Genomic DNA, 23598 nt, shown 5'->3' with positions numbered 1-23598 from the left:
AAGAACAAAAACAATATGATCATTTAAATTGATGTTGAAAAGGCATTTGATAAAATTCAGCATCACTTCATGATAAAAACCCTCAAAAACTGGGGATAGAAGAAACATACCTCAACATAATAAAAGCCATATATGACAGACCCACAGCTAATATCATACTGAATGGGGAAAAACTGAAAGCCTTTCCTGTAAGGTCTGGAACATAACAAGGATGCCCACTGTCACCACTGTTATTCAACATAGTACTGAAAGTCCATGCTAGAGCAATCAGACAAGAGAAAGATATAAAGGACATCCAAACTGGAAAGAAATAAGTCAAATTATGCTTGTTTTCAGATGATATTATAGTACACGTGGAAAAACCTAAAGACTCCACAAGAGAACTATTAGAACTGATGAACAAATTTAGTAAAGTTGCAGAATACAAAATCAACATACAAAAATTGGTAGCATTTCTATATGCCAACAGTGAACAATGTGAAAAAGAAATAAAAAGTAATCTCATTTAAAATAGCCACACATAGGCGATTCCTCAAGGATCTAGAACTAGAATTACCATTTGACCCAGCAATACCATTACTGGGTATACACCCAAAGGATTATAAGTCATGCTACTATAAAGACACATGCACATGTATGTTTATTGTGGCACTATTTACAATAGCAAAGACTTGGAACCAACCCAAATGTCCATCAATGATAGACTGGATTAAGAAAATGTGGCACATATACACCATGGAATACTATGCAGCCATAAAAAAGGATGAGTTCATGTCCTTTGCAGGGACATGAATGAAGCTGGAAACCATCATTCTCAGCAAACTATCACAAGGACAGAAAACCAAACACTGCATGTTCTCATTCATAGGTGGGAATTGAACAATGAGATCACTTAGACAGAGGGCGGGGAACATCACACACTGGGGCCTGTCAGGGGTTGGGGGGCTGGAGGAGGGATAGCATTAGGAGAAATACCTAATGTAAATGATGAGTTGATGGGTACAGCAAACAAACATGGCACATGTATACCTATGTATCAAACCTGCACATTGTGCACATGTACCCTAGAACTTAAAGTATAATAAAAAAATACAAAAAGTGATAACATCTGCTGAATGACAATCCAAGAAAAATGATGCCCTCATGTATTGCTGGTGGGAATGCAAGTATAACAGCATTTTTGGAAAGCTCTATGGCTAGAGATTTTAACTTTCCAAAATACACGTACATTTTAACATGTATCATAAGATTTTGGACTGTCCCGAAGAAATAACAGCACCAGTAGATAAAGGCATATTTATGCATGAGACATTGAATGCAAAGTTATTCCAGCGGCAAAAACCTGGAAACAAAGTGACCACCCTTTAGTAGGTGGATGGCAGGATCAGTCATGGTAGCACATTCCTGCCGTGGGTTATTATTCAGCCATTAAAGACAATGAATCGGCAGTACCAGGTTAGCCTATGGATTTCTACTAGGGACAGCTGAATGGGGAGAAATGCTGTAAGGTAATATACAAGTCAATAGGAAACTGGAAAGGGACATCCACAATGTTTTTGACATGAGTCACCCTGGATGCAAAAAGGAGGAGGGAGAGGAGAAGAAGGCAAGGAAGAAAAAAAGAAATTATTATCTAAAAATTATTTAAAATAAATGTTTTTCTTAAAAAAATAGCTGCACATAAAATATCTAGGAATTAACCAAAGAAGTGAAAAATCTCTATAATGAAAACTATAAAACACTGATGAAAAAAACTGAAGGGGACACCAAAAAATAGAAAAATATTCCATGTTCATGGATTGGAACAATCAATATTGTTAATATGTCCATACTACCAAAAGCAATCTACAGATTCAATTCAATCTCTATCAAAATACCAACGACATTCTTCCACAGAAATAGAAAAAAAAATTCTAAAATTTAGATGGAACCAAAAAAGACCTGGAATAGCCAAAGCTATCCTAAGTGAAAGAACTAAACTAGAGGAATCACATTGCCTGACTTCAAATTATACTACAGACCTAAGGTAACCAAAACAGCATGGTACTAGCATAAAAACAGACATGCAGATCAAGGGAACAGAATACAGAAACCAGAAACGAATCTACACAGCTACAGTGAACTCATTCTTCACAAAGATACCAAGGATGTACAATGGGGAAAAGACAGTTTCTTCAATAACTGGTGCTGGGAAAATTAGATATCCATATGCAGAATAATAGAACTAGACCCCTATCTATCACCATATTCAAAAATCAAATCAAATTGATTAAAGACTTGAATGTAAGACCTCAAAATATGAAACTACTGCAAGAAAACATTGGGGAAAATCTCCAGGACATTGGTCTGGGCAAAGATTTCTTAAGCAATGCCCAACAAGCACAAGCAACCAAAGCAAAAATGGACAAATAGGACCACATCAAGTTAAAAACCTTCCGCACAACAAAGGGTACAATCAACAAAGTGAAGAAACAACCCACAAAATGGGAGAAAATATTTGCAAACTACTCATCTGACAAGGCATTAATAAGCAGAATATATAAGGAACTGAAACAATTCTATAGGAAAAAGTCTAATAATCCAATCAAAAAATGGGCTAAATATTTGAATAGACACTTGCCAAAAGAAGACAAGCAAATGACAAACAAGCATACAAAAAAGTGCTCAACATAATTGCTCATCAGAGAAATGGAAATCAAAACTACAATGAGATGTCATTTCTCTCCAGTTAAAATGGCTTATATCCAAAAGACAGGCAATAACAAATGCTGCCAAGGATGTGGAGAAAAGGGAACCCTCATAACACTGTTGGTGGGAATGTAAATTAGTACAACCACTATGGAGAATAGTTTAGAGGTTCCTCAAAAAACTAAAAATTGAGTTACCAAATGATCCAGCAATCCCACTGCCAGGTATATACTCAAAAGAAAGGAAATCAATATATCAAAGAGATATCTTCACTTCTATGTTTGTTGCAGCATTGTTTATAATATCTAAGATTTGGAAGCAACCTAAGTGTCCATCAACAGATGAATGGATAAAGAAAATGTGGTATATATACATAATGGAGTATTATTCAGCCACAAAAAAAGAATGAGATCTTGTCATTTGCAACAACATGGATGGAACTGGAGATCATTATGTGAAACGAAATAAGCCAGGCACAGAAAGACAAACATCACATGTTCTCACTTATCTGTGGGATCTAAAAATCAAAACAATTGAACCCATGGACATAGAGAGTAGAAAGATGGTTACCAGAGGGTGGGAAGAGTAGTTGATGGTTGTTGGGGGAGAGATGGGGATGGTCAACGGGTACAAAAAAAAATAGAAAGAATGAATAAGGCCTACTGTTTGATAGCACAATAGAGTGACTATAGTCAATAATAATTACATATTTTAAAATAACTTAAAGGGTGTAATTTGATTGTTTGTAACTCAAAGGATAAATGCTTGAGAAGACAGATATCCCAGTCCCCATTATGTGCTTATTTCACATCGCATGCCTGTTTTAAAATATCTCATGTACCTACTGTGTACCTAAAAAAATATATATATATATGTAATTAAACCTTAGAAGCAAATATTAGAGCTAAAAGTATAAAACTCTATGATAAAATATAGGAGAAAATCTTAGTGACCATAGGTTTGGCAAATATTTCTTAAATATGACTCAAAAGCATGAAGCATAAGAGAAAAATTCTTAATAATTTGAATTTTATGACAGTTAAAAACTTTCTTCTTCCATAGAGACTATTAAGAAATTTAAGGTTAAGTCACTGACAATGAAAATATTTTAAAAAACGCACTGGGGCCAGGCACAGTGGCTCACGCCTATAATCCCAGCACTTTGGGAGGCCGAGGTAGGCAGATCACCTGAGGTCAGGAGTTCGAGACCAGCCTGATCAATATGGTGAAATCCTGTCTCTACTAAAAATACAAAAATTAGCCAGGCTGTTGTGGTGCATGCCTGTAATCCTAGCTACTCAGGAGGCTGAGGCAGGAGAATCGCTTGAACCTGGGAGGTGGAGGTTGCAGTAAGCTGGGACTGTACTACTGCATTCCAGCCTGGGCAACAGAGAGAGACCCTGTCTCAAAATAAATAAATAAATAAATACAATAAAAAATAAGAAATAAATACACCAAATAAAATTTTTACCAAGAATATATAAATAACAATTAAAACTCAATAATATGAAGTCAATCTAATAAAAATGAGAAAAATAATCAACCAGACACTTTTACCCTAGATTATATAAAGATCAATATGCTCTTAAAAAATGCTCAATACCCTAAGTCACTGGGAAAATGCAAATTAAAACCACAAACAGTGATCTCTATATACCAACTGGAATAGCAAGAATTGTAAGTCTGACTATACCAAGAATTGGGGAGGTTGTGGAGAATCTGTAACTCTTACATACTGCTAGTGGGAATATTAAATGTTACAATCACTTTGGAAAAGTATGGTAGTTTCTTAAAAAGCTAAATGTACACCTATTGTAGAAGCCCTGCCATTCTACTCTTAAGTATTTATCCAAGAGAAATGAAAATATATGCCCACCTACAGAATTGTACATAAATTTCTATAACATGCAACAACTGGAAATAAACCACATCTATACAAAGTAGAATTTTTAGACAAATTGTATATCCATGAGTGGAATACTATGCTGCAATAGAAACAAACTATTGACACAAACAACATTGGTTAGCCTCAAATAATCATGTTAAGTGAAAGAAGCCATTTATAAAAGAGTATATCCTGTATTTCATTAAATACAAACTGATATATAGTGACAGAACACAAGTCAGCTATTGCCTAGGGACAGTGAAGTATTAGGGAAGAGATTATTACAGATGCGCTTGAGGAAACTTTTGATGGGGATGGATGTTTTCATGATCCTGAGTCCATATAAGGGAATCCCCATTAGATTATCAGTGCATTTCTCAGCAGAAACCTTACAGGCCAGGAGAGAATGGAATGATATATTTAATGTGTTGAAAGCAAAAAAAAAAAAAAAAAAAAAAAGAAGAAAAAATAACCCCAAGAACAAACAAACAAACAAAACTGTCAGCCAAGCATACTCTATACAGCAATGCTGTCCTTCAGAAATGTAGAAATAAAGTCTTTCGCAGACAAGCAAAAGCTGAGGGAATTTATTACCATTGAAACCTGACTTACAAGAAATACTTAAGGGAGTTCTTCAAGTGGAAACAAAGGGACAGTAATTACCATCATGAATACATAGGAAAGTACAAAACTCACTAGTAGAGGTAAATACAAAACTCACTGGTAGAGGTAAATAGACCGTCAAATCCAGGATGTTCCAATACTTTATAAATTATACGCATTGCTAGTATGAAGATGAAAGTCACAATGGTCAAAAATAACGGAAGCTATACTAAGTTGTTAAGGAACTCACAATATAACAAGACAAAAGTTGTGACATCAAAAACATAAATTGTGAGGAAGGAAGGTAAAAGCCTAGAGTGTTTGTATGTGTCAGAAGTTAAGGTGTTAGCTTAAAATAGTAGATTATAACTATATGATGTTTTATATAAGCCTCATGGTAGCCACAAAACAAAAATCTATGGCAGATATACCAATGCTAAAGAAAAAGCAGTCAAATCTTAGCACTACAAAAAAGTGTCAATTCATAAAGGTAAACTATAAAAGAGAAAGAAAGGAACAAAATAGCTACAAAATAACCAGAAAACAAACAAGAAAATGGCAGTAGCAAGTCCTTATCCGTCAATAATAACCTTGAATGTAAATGGATTAAATTCTCTTAACAAAAAACAGAGTGGCTGAGTGGAAAAAAAAAAAAAACAAGAGCCAACTATGTTGCCTACAAGAAACTCACTTATGCTTTAAAGACATACACAGGCTGAAAGTGAAGGAATGGAAGAAGATATTCCATGCAAATGTACCAAAAGAGGGAGCAGGTGGCTATACTTATATCTGGTAACGTAGACTTCAAGTTAAAAATTTTTGCAAGAGACAAAAAAGGATATTATTTAATGTTTAAAGAACCAATTCATCAGGAGGACATAACCATTGTAAATATTTATGCACCCAACATTGGAGCACATAAATACATACACAAATTTTTAATGGACATAAAAGAACAAAATGGATAGCAATACAATAATAGTAGGAGATTTTAATGTCCCACTTATAACAATGAATAAAGCAACCAGATAACAAATAATAAGGAAATACTGGACTTGAATTGCACTTTTGACCAAATGGATCTAACAAACATACACAGAACTTTACATCCAACAGCAGCAGAATACATATTCCTCTCCAGTACATATGGAGCACTCTCCAGGATAGACCATATGTTAGGCTGCAAAATAAGTCTTAACAAATTTAAGAAGACTAAAATCATATCTAGTGTCACTTCAGATTACAATAACACAAAATGAGAAATCAATATTAGGAGGAACATTAGAAAATGCACAAATATGTGAAAAGCAAAGAATATGCTCCTGAACACCCAATGTGTCAAAAGGGAAACTAAAAAATATCTTGAGACAAACAACGAATAGAAACACAACATATCAAAGGGGAGTGCTCATACACTGTTGGTGGGGAGATGAAGTAGTACTGCCACTATGGAAAACAGTATGGAGGTTCCTGAAAAAACGAAAAATAGAACTACCACATAATCCAGCATTCCCATTGCTGGGTATGTAACTCAAAGTAAGAAAATTAATATATATTGAAGAGATATCTGCACTCTCATGTTTATTGTAGCATTATTTATAATAGCCAATATATGAAATCTACCTAAGTGTCCATCAATAGATGAATGGAAAAAGAAAATGTGATATATACAACAATTAGAATATTATTCAGCCATAAGAAGAATGAAATCCTGTCATTTGCAGTAGCATGAGTAGACCTAGAGGTAATTATGGGAAATGAAATAAGCCAGGCATAGTAAGACAGGTTACCAGAAGCTTAGAAGGGTAGGGGAGTTGAGGGAGATGAAGAGAAGTTGGTTAAGAAGTTCAAAGATACAGTTAGATAGATGGAATACATTCTAGTATTTGATAGTTCAGTTGGGAGACTATAGTTAACAATAACCTATTGTATATTTTAAAATAGCTAGATGAGAAGAATTGTAATGTCCCCAAAACAAATATAAATGTGAAATGGTGGATATCCCAGTTACCCTGATTTGCTCATTACACATTCTACACAAGAATCAAAATGTCACAGGCATGCCAAAAATATGTACAACTATTATGTATACATAAAGAATTAATATTGTTAAAATGTTCATACTGCCCAAAGCAATATAGAGATTCAACACAACCCTTTTAAAAATCCCAATGCCTTTCTTATCAGAAACAGCAAAAGCAATAATAAAATCTGTATGGAATAATAAAAGACCCCAAATAGCCACAATAATTCTGAGAACAAATGAAGTTGGAGGCATCATACTTCCTTTTTTAAGATAGTATTACAAAGCTATAGTAATCAATATGGTATGGTCAAGGCAGAAATACGGACACATAGACCAGCGAAACAGAATAGAGAGCCCAGAGATAAATCCAAACACAAACTGTCAATTTGTTTTTGACAAGGGCACCAATAAAGCCCAATAGGAAAAGCATAATTTCTTAAATAAATGATGCTGTAAAAACTCTATTTCCATATGCAAAAGAATGAAATTTGACCCTTATCTGACATCATGCACAAAAATCAACTCAAAATGAATAAAAGGCCTAAATACAACACTAGACACGATAAATCTCTTAGAACAGAACATAAAGGAAAAGCTCTTGTACATTAGGCTTGGAAATGAATTTTTGTATATCATATCAAAAGTGCAGGCTACAAAAGCAAAAATAAATAAATGGGATTAAATCGAATTAAAAAGCTTCTAAACAGTGAAGGAAATAATCCACAAGATGAAATGGTTCCCATGAATTGAGAAAAAAAATATTTGCAAACCATATATCTGTTAAAGGGTTAATATCCAAAATTCATAAATAACTTGTTCACACAATAATGGAAAAACAAATATCCTGTTTAAAAATTAGAAAAAAGACAAGAATAGACATTTCTCTGTGGAAGACATAAAAATGTCCAACAGGTATATGTAGAGGTGTGCAACATCAATTAATCATCAGGGAAATGCAAGTCAAAACCATTATGAGATACCAGTTAGTATAGCTATTATAAAAAATCAAAATATAACATGTGTTGGCAAATGTGTGGAGGAAAGGCAACACGTGTACACTGCTTGTGGGGATGTAGATTAGTACAGCCATCATGGAAAACAGTATGGAGGTTCTTCAAAATTAATATTTTAGAAATATTAGAAACAGAAATGAGATCGTCACATTGTAAGGATGTGTGCTCTCCCATGCTAATTGCAGCATTATTCACAATAGCTAAGATATGGAAATAATCTAAGAATCCATGAATGAATGAATAAATAAATAAACGGTGGCACATATGTATACACAATGGAATACTGTTCAGCCCTAAAACAGAATGAGATCATGCCATTTGCTACAACATGGATTAGCCTGGAAGACATGCTAAATGAAATAAGCCAGACACAGAAGGAAGCATTTTGTATGATCTCACTTTTATGTGGAAACTAAAGAAAAACTGAAATATACAGAGATAGAGAATAAAACAGTGGGAGTTGGGTGATGGGGAGACACAGGTCAGAGTACAAAGTAGTAGATATGTAGGCTGAACAAGTCTAGAGATCTAATGTACAACATGTGGATGATAGGTAATAAAATTATACTATGTATGGGATTCATGCTAAATGAGTGGATTGTAGCTATTCTTGCCATACACACAAAAATAGGTAACTATATGAGATGATGAATATATTCATTTGCTTCACTATAGTAACCTTTTTACCATCTCTATGTATCTCATAACATCCTGTTGTATATCTTAAATATATATTTTTAAAGTATACGTATTGCATTTTAGAAAATGCAAGCTAGAGCATAGTGACAGAAAGCAGATCAGTGATTGTTCAGGGACAGTGAAGTATGATTGAGGGAGGGAAGTATTACAAGTGGGCATGAGGAAACTTGATGGGGATGGCTATCTTTATGATCTTGAGTGTGGTGATGTTTTCATGGGTTTATGCACATTTTAATATTTGTCAAATTATACATTTTAAAAAATGCAGGTTATCTTACATCAAATTTACCTAAATGAATCTTTTTACAAAAGAAAGAATAATAAAGAAACAAAGAAAAAAACTAACAAAAATTAATAGATGTAAACTAAAGCATATCGTTTAAGTGGTTTAAAAACTTCAATTAAAAATGAAATACTTTCAGATTACATTAAGAAATAACTATATGCTCTTTATAAGTGAATTATTTAAAAATATAAAGACAGAGCCTGTTTTAAAAAAACAGAAAATGTTATGCTGTGGAAACACCAACTGAAAGAAAGCTGATATATCAGACAAATTAGTTCTTAGGGCAAAAAGTATTAGGAGAGATAAAGAGGAATATTTCATAACTGTAAAAGTGTCAATCCTAGAGAAAGATATAATCTTATTTATTAAAGAAACCAAGTAACATAACCTCAAAATTTATAGAACAAATGTTAAAAAGACTAAAAGGAGAGATAGACAAACCCATGATGATTGTCAGAGATTTTAACACAACTCTTGCAGTAACTAGAAAATACACATAGAAAAGTTACAAAACACACATTCTGTTACTACATCTATCAACATCATAATATATATTCTTTTGAGGTAGACATAGAACATTTATCATGGTAAACCATATGCTGGGCCAAAAGGCAATGACAATAAAAGTCAAATGATGGAAACATAAAGTGTATATACCCTGGCCACTGTGGCATTAATTACAACTCACTAAGAAAGATACCTTGAAAATTTCCTGAAGTCTGAAAATTAAACTACAGGTTTCCAAATAATCCATGGATTAAAAAAGGGAATTAATAAATATTTTGAGCTGAAATTAAAATGCATGTCAACAGTTATGAGATACAGCTAAAGTAGAATTTAGAGAAAAATTTATGGATTTAAATGTGTATATTAGAAATCAAGTAAGGCCCAGAGTCACTGACTTAACTTTCTTCCTTAAGAAGTTAAAAAAGAGAAAATGAAACCCAAAGTAAGTAGAAAGAAGGAGGTAAAATTAGATGTCAATGACATAGAAAATGGACAAACAATGGAGAAAATTGATGACTCCAAAAGATAATTCTTGGAGGAGTTAAAAAAATTATAAACTCTTAGTAAACTAAACACAAAAAGAGAGAAAACAGAGATACCCATTCTCTGCGCAAAACAGGAAGTCACTACACATTATGTAGACATTAAAAGGATGGTAATTACACCACTTGATGCTAGTAAATTAGAAACCTTAGAAGAAATTCTTTGACAATTACAATTTACCAAAACTAACACATACAAAAGAAAATATGAATATTGCCATTCATGTTGAAGCAATTGAATCTATAATTAAGAACCTTTACACATATGCACACATGCATGCACATGCACGCACACACACACACTCACAGACACATACCACCCTGCAGCCTCAGATGGTGACAGTATCAAATGACTACACTCATTAATTCTTCCAAACATTTTAAAATAAAAAGATGCAAACTTTACACAAACATACAAGGTAGGTCAAAAGGGACAGCTTCAAACTCATTTTATGAGGCTTGCATACTCTGCTACCAAAACTAGACAAGGATACGACTAAAAAGAGTAAAATGACAAGGCAAAATCTCTCATCGAAATGGATTAAAGCATCCTAACTAAAATATAAAAAATAATCCAATTATATAGAAAAAAAAAGCCCATTACAAAGTGGGATTTATTTCAAGAATGCAAGATATATTTCAAAAATGTATACAATTTACCATGCTAACAGAATAAAGGAAGAATGAAATCCTATAATCATCTCAGTGGATTCAGAAAAAAGGATTTGGAAAAGTTACACATACTTATGATAAAAAAGACACAGAAAATAGAGAATAAAAGGGAACTTAATTTGATGAAAGACATTTTACAAAACTTGCAACTAACAAATATTATTCTTAATGTTGAAATACTGAGCAGTTTTCCACTAAAAAAAAAGATGTCTACTACTTCCACTTGTATTAAACACTATTTTCTAAGTCCTACCAGTGCAATCAAGCAGGAACAATTAATTTAAAAATTTTTTAAGATAGAAGAAAAAGAAATACATCTGTCATCATTCACAAGTGACACCACTAGCTATGCTGAAAATTCCAATGAATCTGTTAACAAACTCCAAGAAATGTTAAGTGAATTTAGATAGATAGCTGGGTATAGAGTAAATGCAAAAATATCAAATGTATTTTATTTTTATATGCTAGCAGCAAGCAACTAGAAATATTTACAATAGCATCCTAGGAAATCATGTACCTAGTGATAAATCTAACAAAAATGTGCAAGACCTCTAAATTAAATAAAACATAACAGAGTATTAAAGAAGGCCTAAATAAATAGTAGATTATTTACATGTACATATGAATATGTACATGGACTGGAAGCCATAATATTGTTAAGACAAATCCTCACTTAGCTGACTTATAGATTTAATGCAATACCAATTTTAAAACAACAGCACATTTTGTTTTGGGGACTGACAAGCTAATTTTAGTTTCATATGAAAATGATTTATAGTCCTTTGGGTATATACCCAGTATAAATCATGCTGCTATAAAGACACATGCACACGTATGTTTATTGCCACATTATTCACAATAGCAAAGACTTGGAACCAACCCAAATGTCCAACAATGATAGACTGGATTAAGAAAATGTGGCACATATACACCATGGAATACTATGCAGCCATAAAAAATGATGAGTTCATGTCCTTTGTAGGGACATGGATGAAATTGGAAATCATCATTCTCAGTAAACTATCGCAAGAACAAAAAACCAAACACCGCATATTCTCACTCATAGGTGGGAATTGAACAATGAGAACACATGGACACAGGAAGGGGAACATCACACTTCGGGGACTGTTGTGGGGTGGGGGGGGAGGGGGGAGGGATAGCAGTGGGAGATATACCTAATGGTAGATGATGAGTTAGTGGGTGCAGCGCACCAGCATGGCACATGTATACATATGTAACTTACCTGCACATTGCCCACATGTACCATATAACCTAAAGTATAATAATAATAATAATAATAAAAAATAAATAATAAAAAAAAGAAAATGAAAAGGCCTTAGGCTAGCCCAGAAAATTTTGAAGAAGAACACAGCTGACAGACTTACTCTACTAGATTAGAAGACTTAGTATAAAGCTATAGTAATTAGGACATTGTAATACTAGTACGAGGACAGAATATTAGATCAATAGAACAGAATTTATAGCCCAGGAGAAACAACACACATAAGGTAACCTGACTTATGAGAATGACCCCATTGTAATTCGGTGGGCAAGAATAATCTTTCCAATAAATGATGCTGAGTCAACTGGATATCCACATGGGGAAAAAATTCAATCTCTAGCTCGCATCAGACGTATACATTAAGTTGAGATGGCTCCTAGACCTAAATGTGAAAGCTAAGATTATCAAACTCTTAAGAAAGGAAGCAAAAACAAAGACAAAGACAGAGGAGGTTATCCTCTTGAATATCCTCTTGAACTCTGGATAAGTAAACTTTTCATAAACCGGATACAAAAATCACTGGCCATTAAAGAAAACACTGACAAATTGAACTTTAAGTGAGTGTAAGGTCATGCACAGATTGGGAAAAAATATTTTCACTATACATATCCGACAAAGAACTCTTATCTAGACTATACAAAAAACACTAGAAATCAATTAAAAAATTGAAAATAGGCAAATGGTGTTAAAAATTCATCACAAAAGAGGAAGTCAAAATGCTTAAAAACCATAACAGAAAGTGCGCAACATTATGAGTCAGTAAGGAATTAAAGATAAATACTAGGACTAGATGTCACTATATACTTGCCAGAACACAATTATTAGGACCAGGGTTTGGCAAACTGTGGTTCATGGGCCAAATCTGGTCTGTAGTCTATTTTATACGGAACATGAGCTAAGAGTTATTCTACAAGCTATAGATCTGGATATAATCCGGATAGAAATAAATAGAAATAATTATTCAAGAGTCATTGGTAGATATATTTTAATTATTTCTGTGGATGATGCAAGCCAGGAAAAGTACATAAGCAATTGGAAGGAACAGAATCCTGGGGAAGAATGGGGATAAAGCAGAAAATGAAGAAAATGAATTGGAGCAGACAGAGAAATAGGAGAAAAGGAAACCAAACGAAAATTGTGTCATAGGTAGCAAAGAATCAGAGAATTACGAACAAAACATCATTGACTATATCAAATGCCACAAAGGGAGCTAGCATTGGAAACTTAGTTTTTAAAGTGTGTTCCATCAACATTTATGTATCTCTGAAACATTTTCAATAGTTTCATGAAGTCAACAGTATTTCCATAGAAATATTAATATGTTATTTGCTATTTTCAAGGTGTTTACAATTTTACTGATAATGCCAATGTAATGGTGGGTGAAACTGCTGGTGCCTTGGCATGAATCAAGCAAGTGACATCAAACTGTACAAGAAGTTATTGTATTCTTTATCACTATGTACTTTTGGGGAAAGAAGCCAGTATTACTTAAGAATATACTTTATGAAGTAGTAAAAAATACTAATTTTATTAAATCTCAACATGTGGGTACACATCTTCTTAAGAACTTATGTAAGAAAATGAGAAGTACAGGAAGAGCGCATCTTCTGCATACTGATATAAGATGGTTGATTTGAGAAAAAGTACCTATGCAATTGTTAGAGTTGCAAGATTAACTAGCCATGTATTTTTTCATAGACTAACATCTTTACTTGACTGCTAGACACACTAGAGTTATTCAGACTTGGGTATTTGGCAGCTACTTTCTCAATAATGGATGACTTGAGCTTGTCAAGTTAAGCAAAAAATAGATGCAATTTGCTGCCAATAATAAAATCTGAGGTTTCAAGTGAATAATGTAATTTTTGGAAAATGTCTATTCATTCCTGGGAGATTGAACTTTCCCAATATCTTAAGATTTTTCCATTAAGGTTGATGAAGATTATCAACATATATGATTTTTGACATTGTATAGTGAAATATACCAACAGTGAGAAAATATGTGTAACTCGGTGAATCAATATTTTCTTAATGACCTATGCCTGATGTTACAATATAAATCATGGGTAAAATATCCATGTGAAGTACTGAAGTAAAGTATTCATTTGAAATATCCATTTCAAGATACATTAGTGGATTTTAATGTAACAGTATATAAAAAAGTCAGTGATTTGGTTTCCGATTGTACATTGCCACAGAACTTAAGAAACTACTACTTGCTGAGTTTTAGTGCACTGTCAAACAAGAATGACTGCAATTATCTGAATCACAGGAAATTGTTGCAATAAATTGGATGAAAAAAGCAGAGATGAGAATCTAGCTATCTTCTATTAAGTCGGATGATTAAAGAACCTTGAAAAACTGTAAAACATTTCTCTAATGGTTAGTGACATCGAGCATTTTCTTCATATGCTTGTTAGCCATTTGTATGCCTTCTTTTGAAAAATGTTTGGTCATGTCTGTTCCCCAGTTTTTTATGGGGTTGTCTTTTGTTGTTGTTGAGTTGTTTGAGTTCCTTATAGACTCTGGATTTTAGTCCCTTGTTGGATGTATAGTTTGCAAATATTTTTTTCCCATTCTGCAGGTTATCTGTTCACTCTGTGGATTATTTATTTTCTGCACAGAAGTTTTTTAGTTTAAATCCCATTTGTCTATTATTGTTTTTGTTGTTTGTGCTTTCAAGGTCTTAGTCATGAATTCTTTGCCTAGGCCAATGTCCAGCAGAGTTTTTTCCTAGGTTTTCTTCTAGTGTTTTTGCAGTTTCAGATGTTACATTTAAGGATTTCATCCAACTTGTGTTAATTTTTGTATATGGTGAGAGGGATGAGAAATTATTTAATGGGTACATCGTACATTACCGAGTGATGGTTACACTAAAAGCCCAGGCTTCACCACTATACTCTATATTCATATATCAAAACTGCACTTGTACCCCCTAAATTTATAAAAGTCAAAAAAAGAAAAAACTGTAAAACAATGTCACTCTTCTTGCTGATTTTGTTTTGGAAAATATAGCTTTTTTTAATAGAGCTAATTATTTATGTTAACATGTAATGGATTTACTATTGTTATTTTAAATAAATGTAGACAAAAAATTTAAAATTTCAACTTTAATTTCAAAGACATTAAATGCTGATGGGTATAGCTCATATAAAGGCAAACTCTCTGGAATCCTTAATAATGTTTGAGTATACAGAGATCATGAGACCAAAAAGTTTGAAAATTCATAAATTAAACAATTAAGTAGTCACTAGTGAATGCATAGAAGACAGATTTGGTTGTGTGGTAAAGCTAAAAATTGATTCTTATGAGATACATTATAAATGTTGATAAGGAAGACATGAGAGTGACATATAGGTTTGGCTGTAAAGTCTGGAAGACAGAGTGGCCACCACCTAAATTAGTATATAGATTAGAGAAAGCATTTTTTAAATTCAGTTGTTCATTTTTCCTTAAATTAAATTATAAATTTAAGGAGATCCCTGTCAAAATATCCAGGCTTTTAGAGTAGAACAAGGCAAGTTAATGTTAACGTTAATATGGAAAATTAAACTTTCAATAATGTCTATACAAGCTCTAAAAAATGCCTAATGAATAGGGACTAACCATATCAGATAATAAATTTATGTAATAGCATTTATAATTAAAAGTGTGAAATTGGCATTTGATTAGACAGTGTAGTGGAATAAAATGTGAACTTCAGAAACATGTCCAGGCATATAAGAATATTTAATGTACTATAAAGATGGCATCTCATATCACAGGACAGATGGACTTTTAAAATAAATAGCATGAGACAATGGAAGAATTAGTTTTAAGAGACTAAAATTGAATGTGTATGTCACAACGTACAAGAATAAACTCCAAATGTATCAGAGGTCTAAATGTAAAAAATGAGAAAAATATGTGTGATTTATTGTCTAACCTGAGTTAGGGGAAAGAATTTGTTGTCATACTCTCAACATAAAAAGGAAATCTGATTGACAAGATGAACCACATGAAAATAAAATAATTTTGTATGGCAAAATACCATAACTATATCAAATAGCAAACAGAAAATATTTTCATTTATAACATGTAAAATGGTTAGTGTCTATAACTTATAAAGAGCTATTAAATTAAGAAATAAAAATGTAAAAAAAATCAGAAAAAATGAGCAAAAGGACACTTCAAACTGATTTAGCAATGGCACTTAAGTGGTTTTCATACATTTAATCATACGAACTTCAGCCAAATAAAATAGATGCAAATTAAAACTATACTGAGGTAACATTTCTCACTTAGGGATTCGCAAAATTTAAAAAGTTTGAAAATAAACTTCATTAGCAAGGCTCTGGGGAAACAGAGGCTTTCTTGCATTGCTGGTGGGAATGCAAAATGGTTCAACTCCTAACTACATATACCCCTTGATCAATCAACTCCTCCTCTAAGAATTTATTTAGAAGATAAATTCTGAATACATTTGAGCAAGAATTTATTTAAAAGTTAAACTTCCAATAATATGAAACACACACATGCATGTGCACACACACACACACAGGACAGACACACATGCACACACACACACACAGAAGGACACACACACACACACACACACACACAGTTATTCTTAGTAGAATTATTGGTAACTTCCAAATGTTGGAAACAACTTACCTGATTATACACAGAAGACTGGTTAAATAAAGTATATCTACACAATCTATTACTAGTGAGTGTAAAAAATAATAGAATGAATTTAGCTTTTAATTGGAGTATTTAGGCCATTTACATGATAAAGTTGGGTGCATATCTATCATCTTACAAATTGATAGAGTGATTTCCAGGACATATTTCCAAGTAAAAGAACAAAGCAAAACAAAGTATTAATTTGTATGTAGCATTTTATCTTTTAATTTAAGAATGGAAAAATAACAATAAGTGTATTTGTGTATAATCATTTTTTTTTCCAAAAATAAACTCAAAAAGTATGCCCTAGAAACTAATGAATGGGTTAACCCAGGAATAGAAGAGGAACTGACTCTTCTCTGAGTATTTTATTTGCCTAGTTTTGACTGTTGGAGCATCATATTATTTTACATATTAAAAAATAAAGTCAACAAGGTTGGGGAATACATGCAAAAACAAAACAAAATCCCTAAATGTGAACAATTGGTATCAGAATCACAGAGAAAAAAAATTCAAACTAATCCTAGCATTTTGAAGACAATGCTTTGACTATATGCCCTTGGTGGAAAACATTCTAAAATAAAATTGCAATGAAATTTTAAACATTGCATTTCATTTATTGGTAGTGGTATGGGTATAGAAATTCTGAAATTAATTTGTTGTATTGTAGGATATAGAAAATATAAATAATAAATATATCAATGGTTTGGGGAAAAAGTTACTCACTGTGAGAAAAATGAGGAAAAATAAAGAATTGGAAAGTAGCAAAAGAGTCCTGTGCTTGTGGATTGGGATTAAAGGTATTGATATATATGAGCAATGATATCCTATTAGCAATGAGCATACTGAGCTTCTGCATCTTGCTTTATAAAACAATTGCCCACTAAAAGGGTTTCTTGTAAGAAATGGCTAATTTTGGAACTGGGGCATGGGAAGTAAAAGGTGAATCTGGCAAATGCTCAAAAGCTGATGGGATATATGAAAAGGAGTTCTTATTAGAAAAATATGAGACAATTTGAGCATCAAAATAATTAAGAGCAATAATGAATCATATATATTACACTGAATACAAAAGAATCCAGGAGTCTCCACCAACATGAACTAATAAATAACAAAGACTTGGAGGGAAAACACTTCCTTACAGTATAATGCCAACAAATAAAGGCAGAAAGAATAATAAAGTGAGAAAAATTATCATTGTATCACCTTAGTAATAGATAGCTTAGGGAACAATCATCAATGGATTTGAAATCCATTAGGTCAAAGTTTATTGGGAAACAATTTCTTAATTTCCAAATATACGAAGGTTTTTCTACTATTTTGAAGTCATTTCTATTTCTTTTGAATATCAGTCAAAGAATAAACAATTTATTCCAACCCTTTGGAATGTGTTGAGGAATTACTTTATGGTCAGTTTTGATAAATATTTCTTGTGCAATGATGGGAATATGTATTCTTCACTTGTCAGTGAGTTCAGGTTTGTTAATTGTTTTCATACAATCGTTGAGAAGGATGTGCTAAGATCTTATGCCATGATTGTAGACTTGTCTATCTGTCCCTGAAATTCTGTCCTCTTTTACTTTATAATGTATATACTATGTATATTACATATGTATCTACATATAATTATGCACATACAAATTTATTACCTTATGTCTTCCAGATGTATTAAATCTTTCATCAGTAAGTAATCTTTCACTGGAGTATTTGTTTTTTGCCAAAAAGTCTATTTTGACAAATATTAATATAGCTATACAGTCTTTCTCTTGGATAGTGTTTAGATGGAGGAATTTTTTTGTTTGTTTTTATCCTTTTACTTTCCTTATGCTTTATATATGCCTCTTGTAACATATAGTTGTCTTATTTTTTGAAAGCCTATATGACAGTCTTAGAATCCTTAGTAATTCATATAATTAGGGATATATTTGGTTTTAATTCTGCCATTTAGTATACATTTTATATTTTTCTATCTTTTATTGACTCCTTTTGGATTTATCTTATTATTTCATTTTATCTTTTATTTGTAGAGACAGAGTCTTGCTCTCTCACCAAGGCTGAAGTGTCGTAGCACGATCATAGCTCACTACAGCCTCAAGACACCTGAGTTCAAGTGATCCTCCTGCCTCAACCTTCTGAGTAGCTAGGGCTACAGGCACATGCCACCATACTCAGCTAATTTTTATTATTTTATAATAATCTTCTGTAAATTTGGAAATTCACCATCTCTAATCCGCCACAGAGTTCTTAGGTTTTCATTTTTTAATTAATTAATTTTTGTGTGTGTGTGTGACAGAGTCTCACTCTGTTGCCCAGGCTGGAGCGCAGTGGCATGATGTCAGCTCACTGCAGACTTGACCTCTGGGGGTCAAGTGATCCTCCCACCACAGCCTCCCAAGTAGCTGGGATTACAGGCATGTGCTACCATACCTGGCTAATTTTTGTATTTTTAGTAGAGATGGGGTTTCGTCATGTTGTCCAGGCTGGTCTTGAACTCCTGGCCACAAGTGATCCGCCTGCATGGGCCTCCCAAAGTGCTGGGATTACAGGTGTGAGACACCGTGCCTGGCCCTTAGTTTTTCATATTATGCTTAAGTTCCATATTTTCTAGGTGTTTCTCAAATCTTAATGTCATTCGTTATAGTTTGCAGTTTCTTGCTGAAGTGTTTAAGATCAGCATGTAATTTCCATGTGCACATTCCAAATGATTATTTAAAGTGTATGTCTGATAATTCAATTATCTGAAGTGTTTGTAGGTTTATTTCTATTATGTCTTATTGTCCCATACCTGATTCATGTTGTATTGTCTCTTCATATATCTGCATATCATTGTATTTCAGTGACAGCATTTGAAAATTATTGAAAGACATAAGTTGAAACCTATGATGATGGTTTTTTTGTTTGTTTATGCCCCAAAATTGGAAACCTGAATAATATGAAATCATCTTAATCCAATTTTAAGGCCCAAGATTTCTCTCATTTACATAAATGACTTGAACCAGGGCTGAATTCCATGTCTATGGTGATTTAATCCTGGTCGATCCTTATTCCTAGTGTCTGGTTCTTCGTGATCCCAGAATTAAATTCAGGTTGGTTGGCCCTTGCCAGACTCTGTATTCCTACTTTAGTCCTCCTTTGCTTGTGAGTCTGAAATGATCGTCTCCACCTGTCACTCATATCTTCAGGTTTATAATGCATCATTGGCAAAGGTGAACTAGAAGTCATAATCATTTTTCTTGGGTTTTTGTCTTTTTCTGGATCTTAGCCAATAGCAATTTCTATTTCATTAGCTTCTTAGGGCTTTTAGTATTTTATCCATGTGTTTATTTGCCTTTAGCACAAGAGTCATTGCAAATTACTGTCTTTCATTACTAGACGCTGATGCAACAATATTCTATTTTGTCTGTGTATTTCTTTTGTAAGCACCATAAAAGCTGGCATCTTTTTAGATGAACTCTTTGTGATGGCTGGGGCAAAATCTGTGAACCCTTGAATTTGTAAGTCAAACTGTTATGTAAATTCATTTTTGTCTTTTGGGACAAGCTTCACGACTTTTTATTCAAAGGTGTCTATGCTATACACAGGCAGAACAATCTACAATAGAAGAATCTTAAAACTTAAATGTATTTGATCAATAAACCCAGAGTGAAAATATTTAGATGACATTAGTGAAGATTAAATAGAAGTCTTGATCTTGTTGCACACTTTACCTGAATCTTTTACAAAAACATAAATATGAAGAAAAATTATTTAAATCAACTGGAAGAGGAAAAAACAGGAAAGTAAAAGCCCTAAATTCCAATTGTTTAAATTTCTTGGTTTTAGTATTAGCACTGTTAAGGCATTTACGAATACCTCAAATATAAGCAATAAATGATCATTTCTTTCCCTTTAAAGTGCTACAAATCTTTAAAGAAACAAATTTTTTTTTCTTTTTGTATACCCAGAATTCAAGAAGACAATTAAAACTGAGAGAAAATAGTACATTTTAGGTGTCATAGCAACAGAAATTTAGACATATTTACTTCATGAAGATTTAGATTGCATTATTAATTTTTCTACTGAAAAGGATAGGAATTTAGAATAAAAATATTAAGGTTAATATTCTGGGATACTTGTAACTTTTCAATATAAGATTGAAATGTTATATTTTTAAAATTTAGACTTTAATTTAATTAGACTTTATGTCTTTCTCATTTTCAAAACATTTTCAATATTTCAAATATTTTGTATCTGTGTTGCAGAATTCATTGGCATACTAATGCATAAAATAATTTAGCAGCATAAATGGAAACTTTATATTTACATATTCATACACATTACATTCCTTTCATTATTGTTAACCTAAATATCAGATAAATAGGTTAAGAATAATTACTAAATGAAAGAACCCGATCAAACGCAAATGTTACCAGTCGACGTCTGTACGTTGTTCACAGTACATAATCCGAAAGTATTGAGCATAGCCGCTGCAATTCTTATGGCCAAAAAGTTTCATTTACCTATAGAAATTGCCCAAACAATAGCAATCTTCATGATGGCCTTAGTCCGCGAATTGAAACGGCTATGCTCAATAGGATTACGTATTGCTACATACCGATCCAGCGATATAGCGCAGAGGTGCATGATGGACGCTGTTGAAAATAAAACATCTAAAGAAATCCAGACGGGGCACAAATATCTAGGTAGTGGCCAGACATAATCTGAAAGAGAACAGAGAGAAGACAAGAACATGTCATCCAAATTGTACTGACTACAGTCTTAAATTTTAGTCTGCTTATATTTTCTCGTGACCTAAACCTTTTAAAGAAAGTGAAATTTAGGAAGCATTATTTTCCATAGTGATGATGATGATGATCATGATAATGATACCTTCAGCGTGACATACATTTTATTGAGGTAAAATTTACACAACATAAAATTAATCTCTTTAAAGCGTACAACCCAATGGCATCTAGTACATTCACAATATTGTGCAACTAGCACCTGTCTCTAGTTCAGAAACATTTCATCACTCCAAAAGGAAACTGCATACCGTTAAGCAGTTACTCCCCATTCTCCCATCAACCAGCCCCTGGCAATCTCTAATTTGCTTTTTATCTTTATGGATTTAACTAATTTGGATATTTCATATAAATAGAATCATACAATTTGTGACTTTTTGGGTCTGGCTTCTTTCACCTAGTTTTGAGGTTTATCTATTTCGTAGCATGTATCAATACTTAATTCTTCTTTGTGGCTGATGCTGTTATCAATTGAGTTTTTTTGGAAGCTGTTGTAAATAGAATTGTTTTCTTAAATTCTTTCATGGATTGTTCATCGCTGTGTATAGAACTACAAATGTCCTGAAACTTTGCTGAATTCATTTATTAGAGCTATGTTTTGTGTTGACTCTTTGGGATTTTCCATATATAAGATCATGTCTTCTGCAAATAGAAATAATTTTATTTATTCCTTTCCAATTTTCATCTCCCTTTTATTTCCTCTCTTTGCCTAATTTATCTACATGGAATTTTCAGTACCATGATAAATAGAACTAATGAAGGTGGGCATTCTGCCTTTTTTCCCTGATCTTAGAGGAAAATCAGTCTTTCACTATTGACTGGGTTTTGTTTTTGTTTTTGTTTTTGATAAATGTCTGTCAAGGAAATTTTATTTTATTCCTAGTTTGTTGAACATTTTTTTTATCAGAAAAAAGTGATGGACTTTTGCAAATGCTTTTTCTGCATCAGTCGACATAATCATGTGGTTTGCATACCTTCATTCTATTAATGTGATACATTACATTGATTAGTTTCCGTATGTTGAATCCCTCTTGCATCCCTGAGATAAATCCCATTTAGTAATGGGCATATAAAATGGTGCTGAATTTAGTTTGCTAGTATTTTATTGAAGACTTTTGCATTTATATTAATAAACAATACTAATCTATACTTTTCTTGTAATGTCTTTAGCTGGCTTTGATATTAAGATAATGCCAGTCTAATAGAATATATTACAAAATGTTTCTTCATCTTCTATTTTTTAGAAGAGTTTGAGAAGAATTGGTGTTGATTTTTGAAATGTTTGGTGAAATTCAAAAGGAAAACTTGTTGTCTTGAGCTTTCATTGTTGAGAGGTATTTGATCACTGATTCAATGTTGTTACTTTTTATATGACTCTTCAGATTATTTCTCCTTGAGTCACTTTTGGTAGCGTGTGTGTTTTTAGAAATTTTTACATTTCATCCAGGTTATTTAATTTACTGGTGTATAATTGTTCATTGTATTGTTTTATAATCCTTTTAATTTTTTTTGAGATAGGATCTTGCTCTGCTGTCCAGGCTAGTTTGCAGTGGTGTAATAATGGCTCACTGCAATCTCAACCTCCTGGGCTCAAGCAATCTTCCTAACTAAGCCTCCTGAGTAGCTAGGACTACAAGCATGTGGCACCATACCTGCCTAATTTTTAAATTTTTTTTGTAGAGATGGGTTTTCACCATGTTGCCTAGGCTGGCCTTGAACTCATAGGCTCAAGTAATCCTCCCACCTTGGCCTCCCAAGGTGCTAGGATTACAGGCATGAGATACCACACCAGGAGGATTGGCCAGCCAATCCTTTTAATTTCTGTAAGGTTAGTAGTAATGCCCCCACTTTCATTTCTGATTTTAGTAATTTGTGTCTTCTCTTTTTTCCTTAGTCTGTCTATCTAAAGATTTGTCAACTTTTTTGATCTTTTCAAAAAAAAGAAAAAT

General features: G+C 32.8%; 1 protein-coding gene across 3 annotated transcripts in view; it reads right to left on the bottom strand.

The window, feature by feature from the left end:
• Positions 1-23598, bottom strand: part of HTR2C (5-hydroxytryptamine receptor 2C) — a 300907-nt gene that overhangs the window by 37461 nt on the left and 239848 nt on the right. For 2 of the 3 annotated variants that reach the window (XM_054472903.1, XM_054472902.1), the window contains one exon: positions 21368-21568. In XM_054472903.1, the coding sequence (XP_054328878.1) occupies positions 21368-21568 (201 nt within the window). The remainder of the gene's footprint in view (positions 1-21367; positions 21569-23598) is intronic. The other variant, XM_054472904.1, reaches the window with a different exon arrangement.

Source organism: Pongo pygmaeus, chromosome X, assembly GCF_028885625.2.
Source record: "Pongo pygmaeus isolate AG05252 chromosome X, NHGRI_mPonPyg2-v2.0_pri, whole genome shotgun sequence".
NCBI classification, from domain to species: domain Eukaryota; kingdom Metazoa; phylum Chordata; class Mammalia; order Primates; family Hominidae; genus Pongo; species Pongo pygmaeus.
This window is presented reverse-complemented; position numbering and strand designations above follow the sequence as displayed.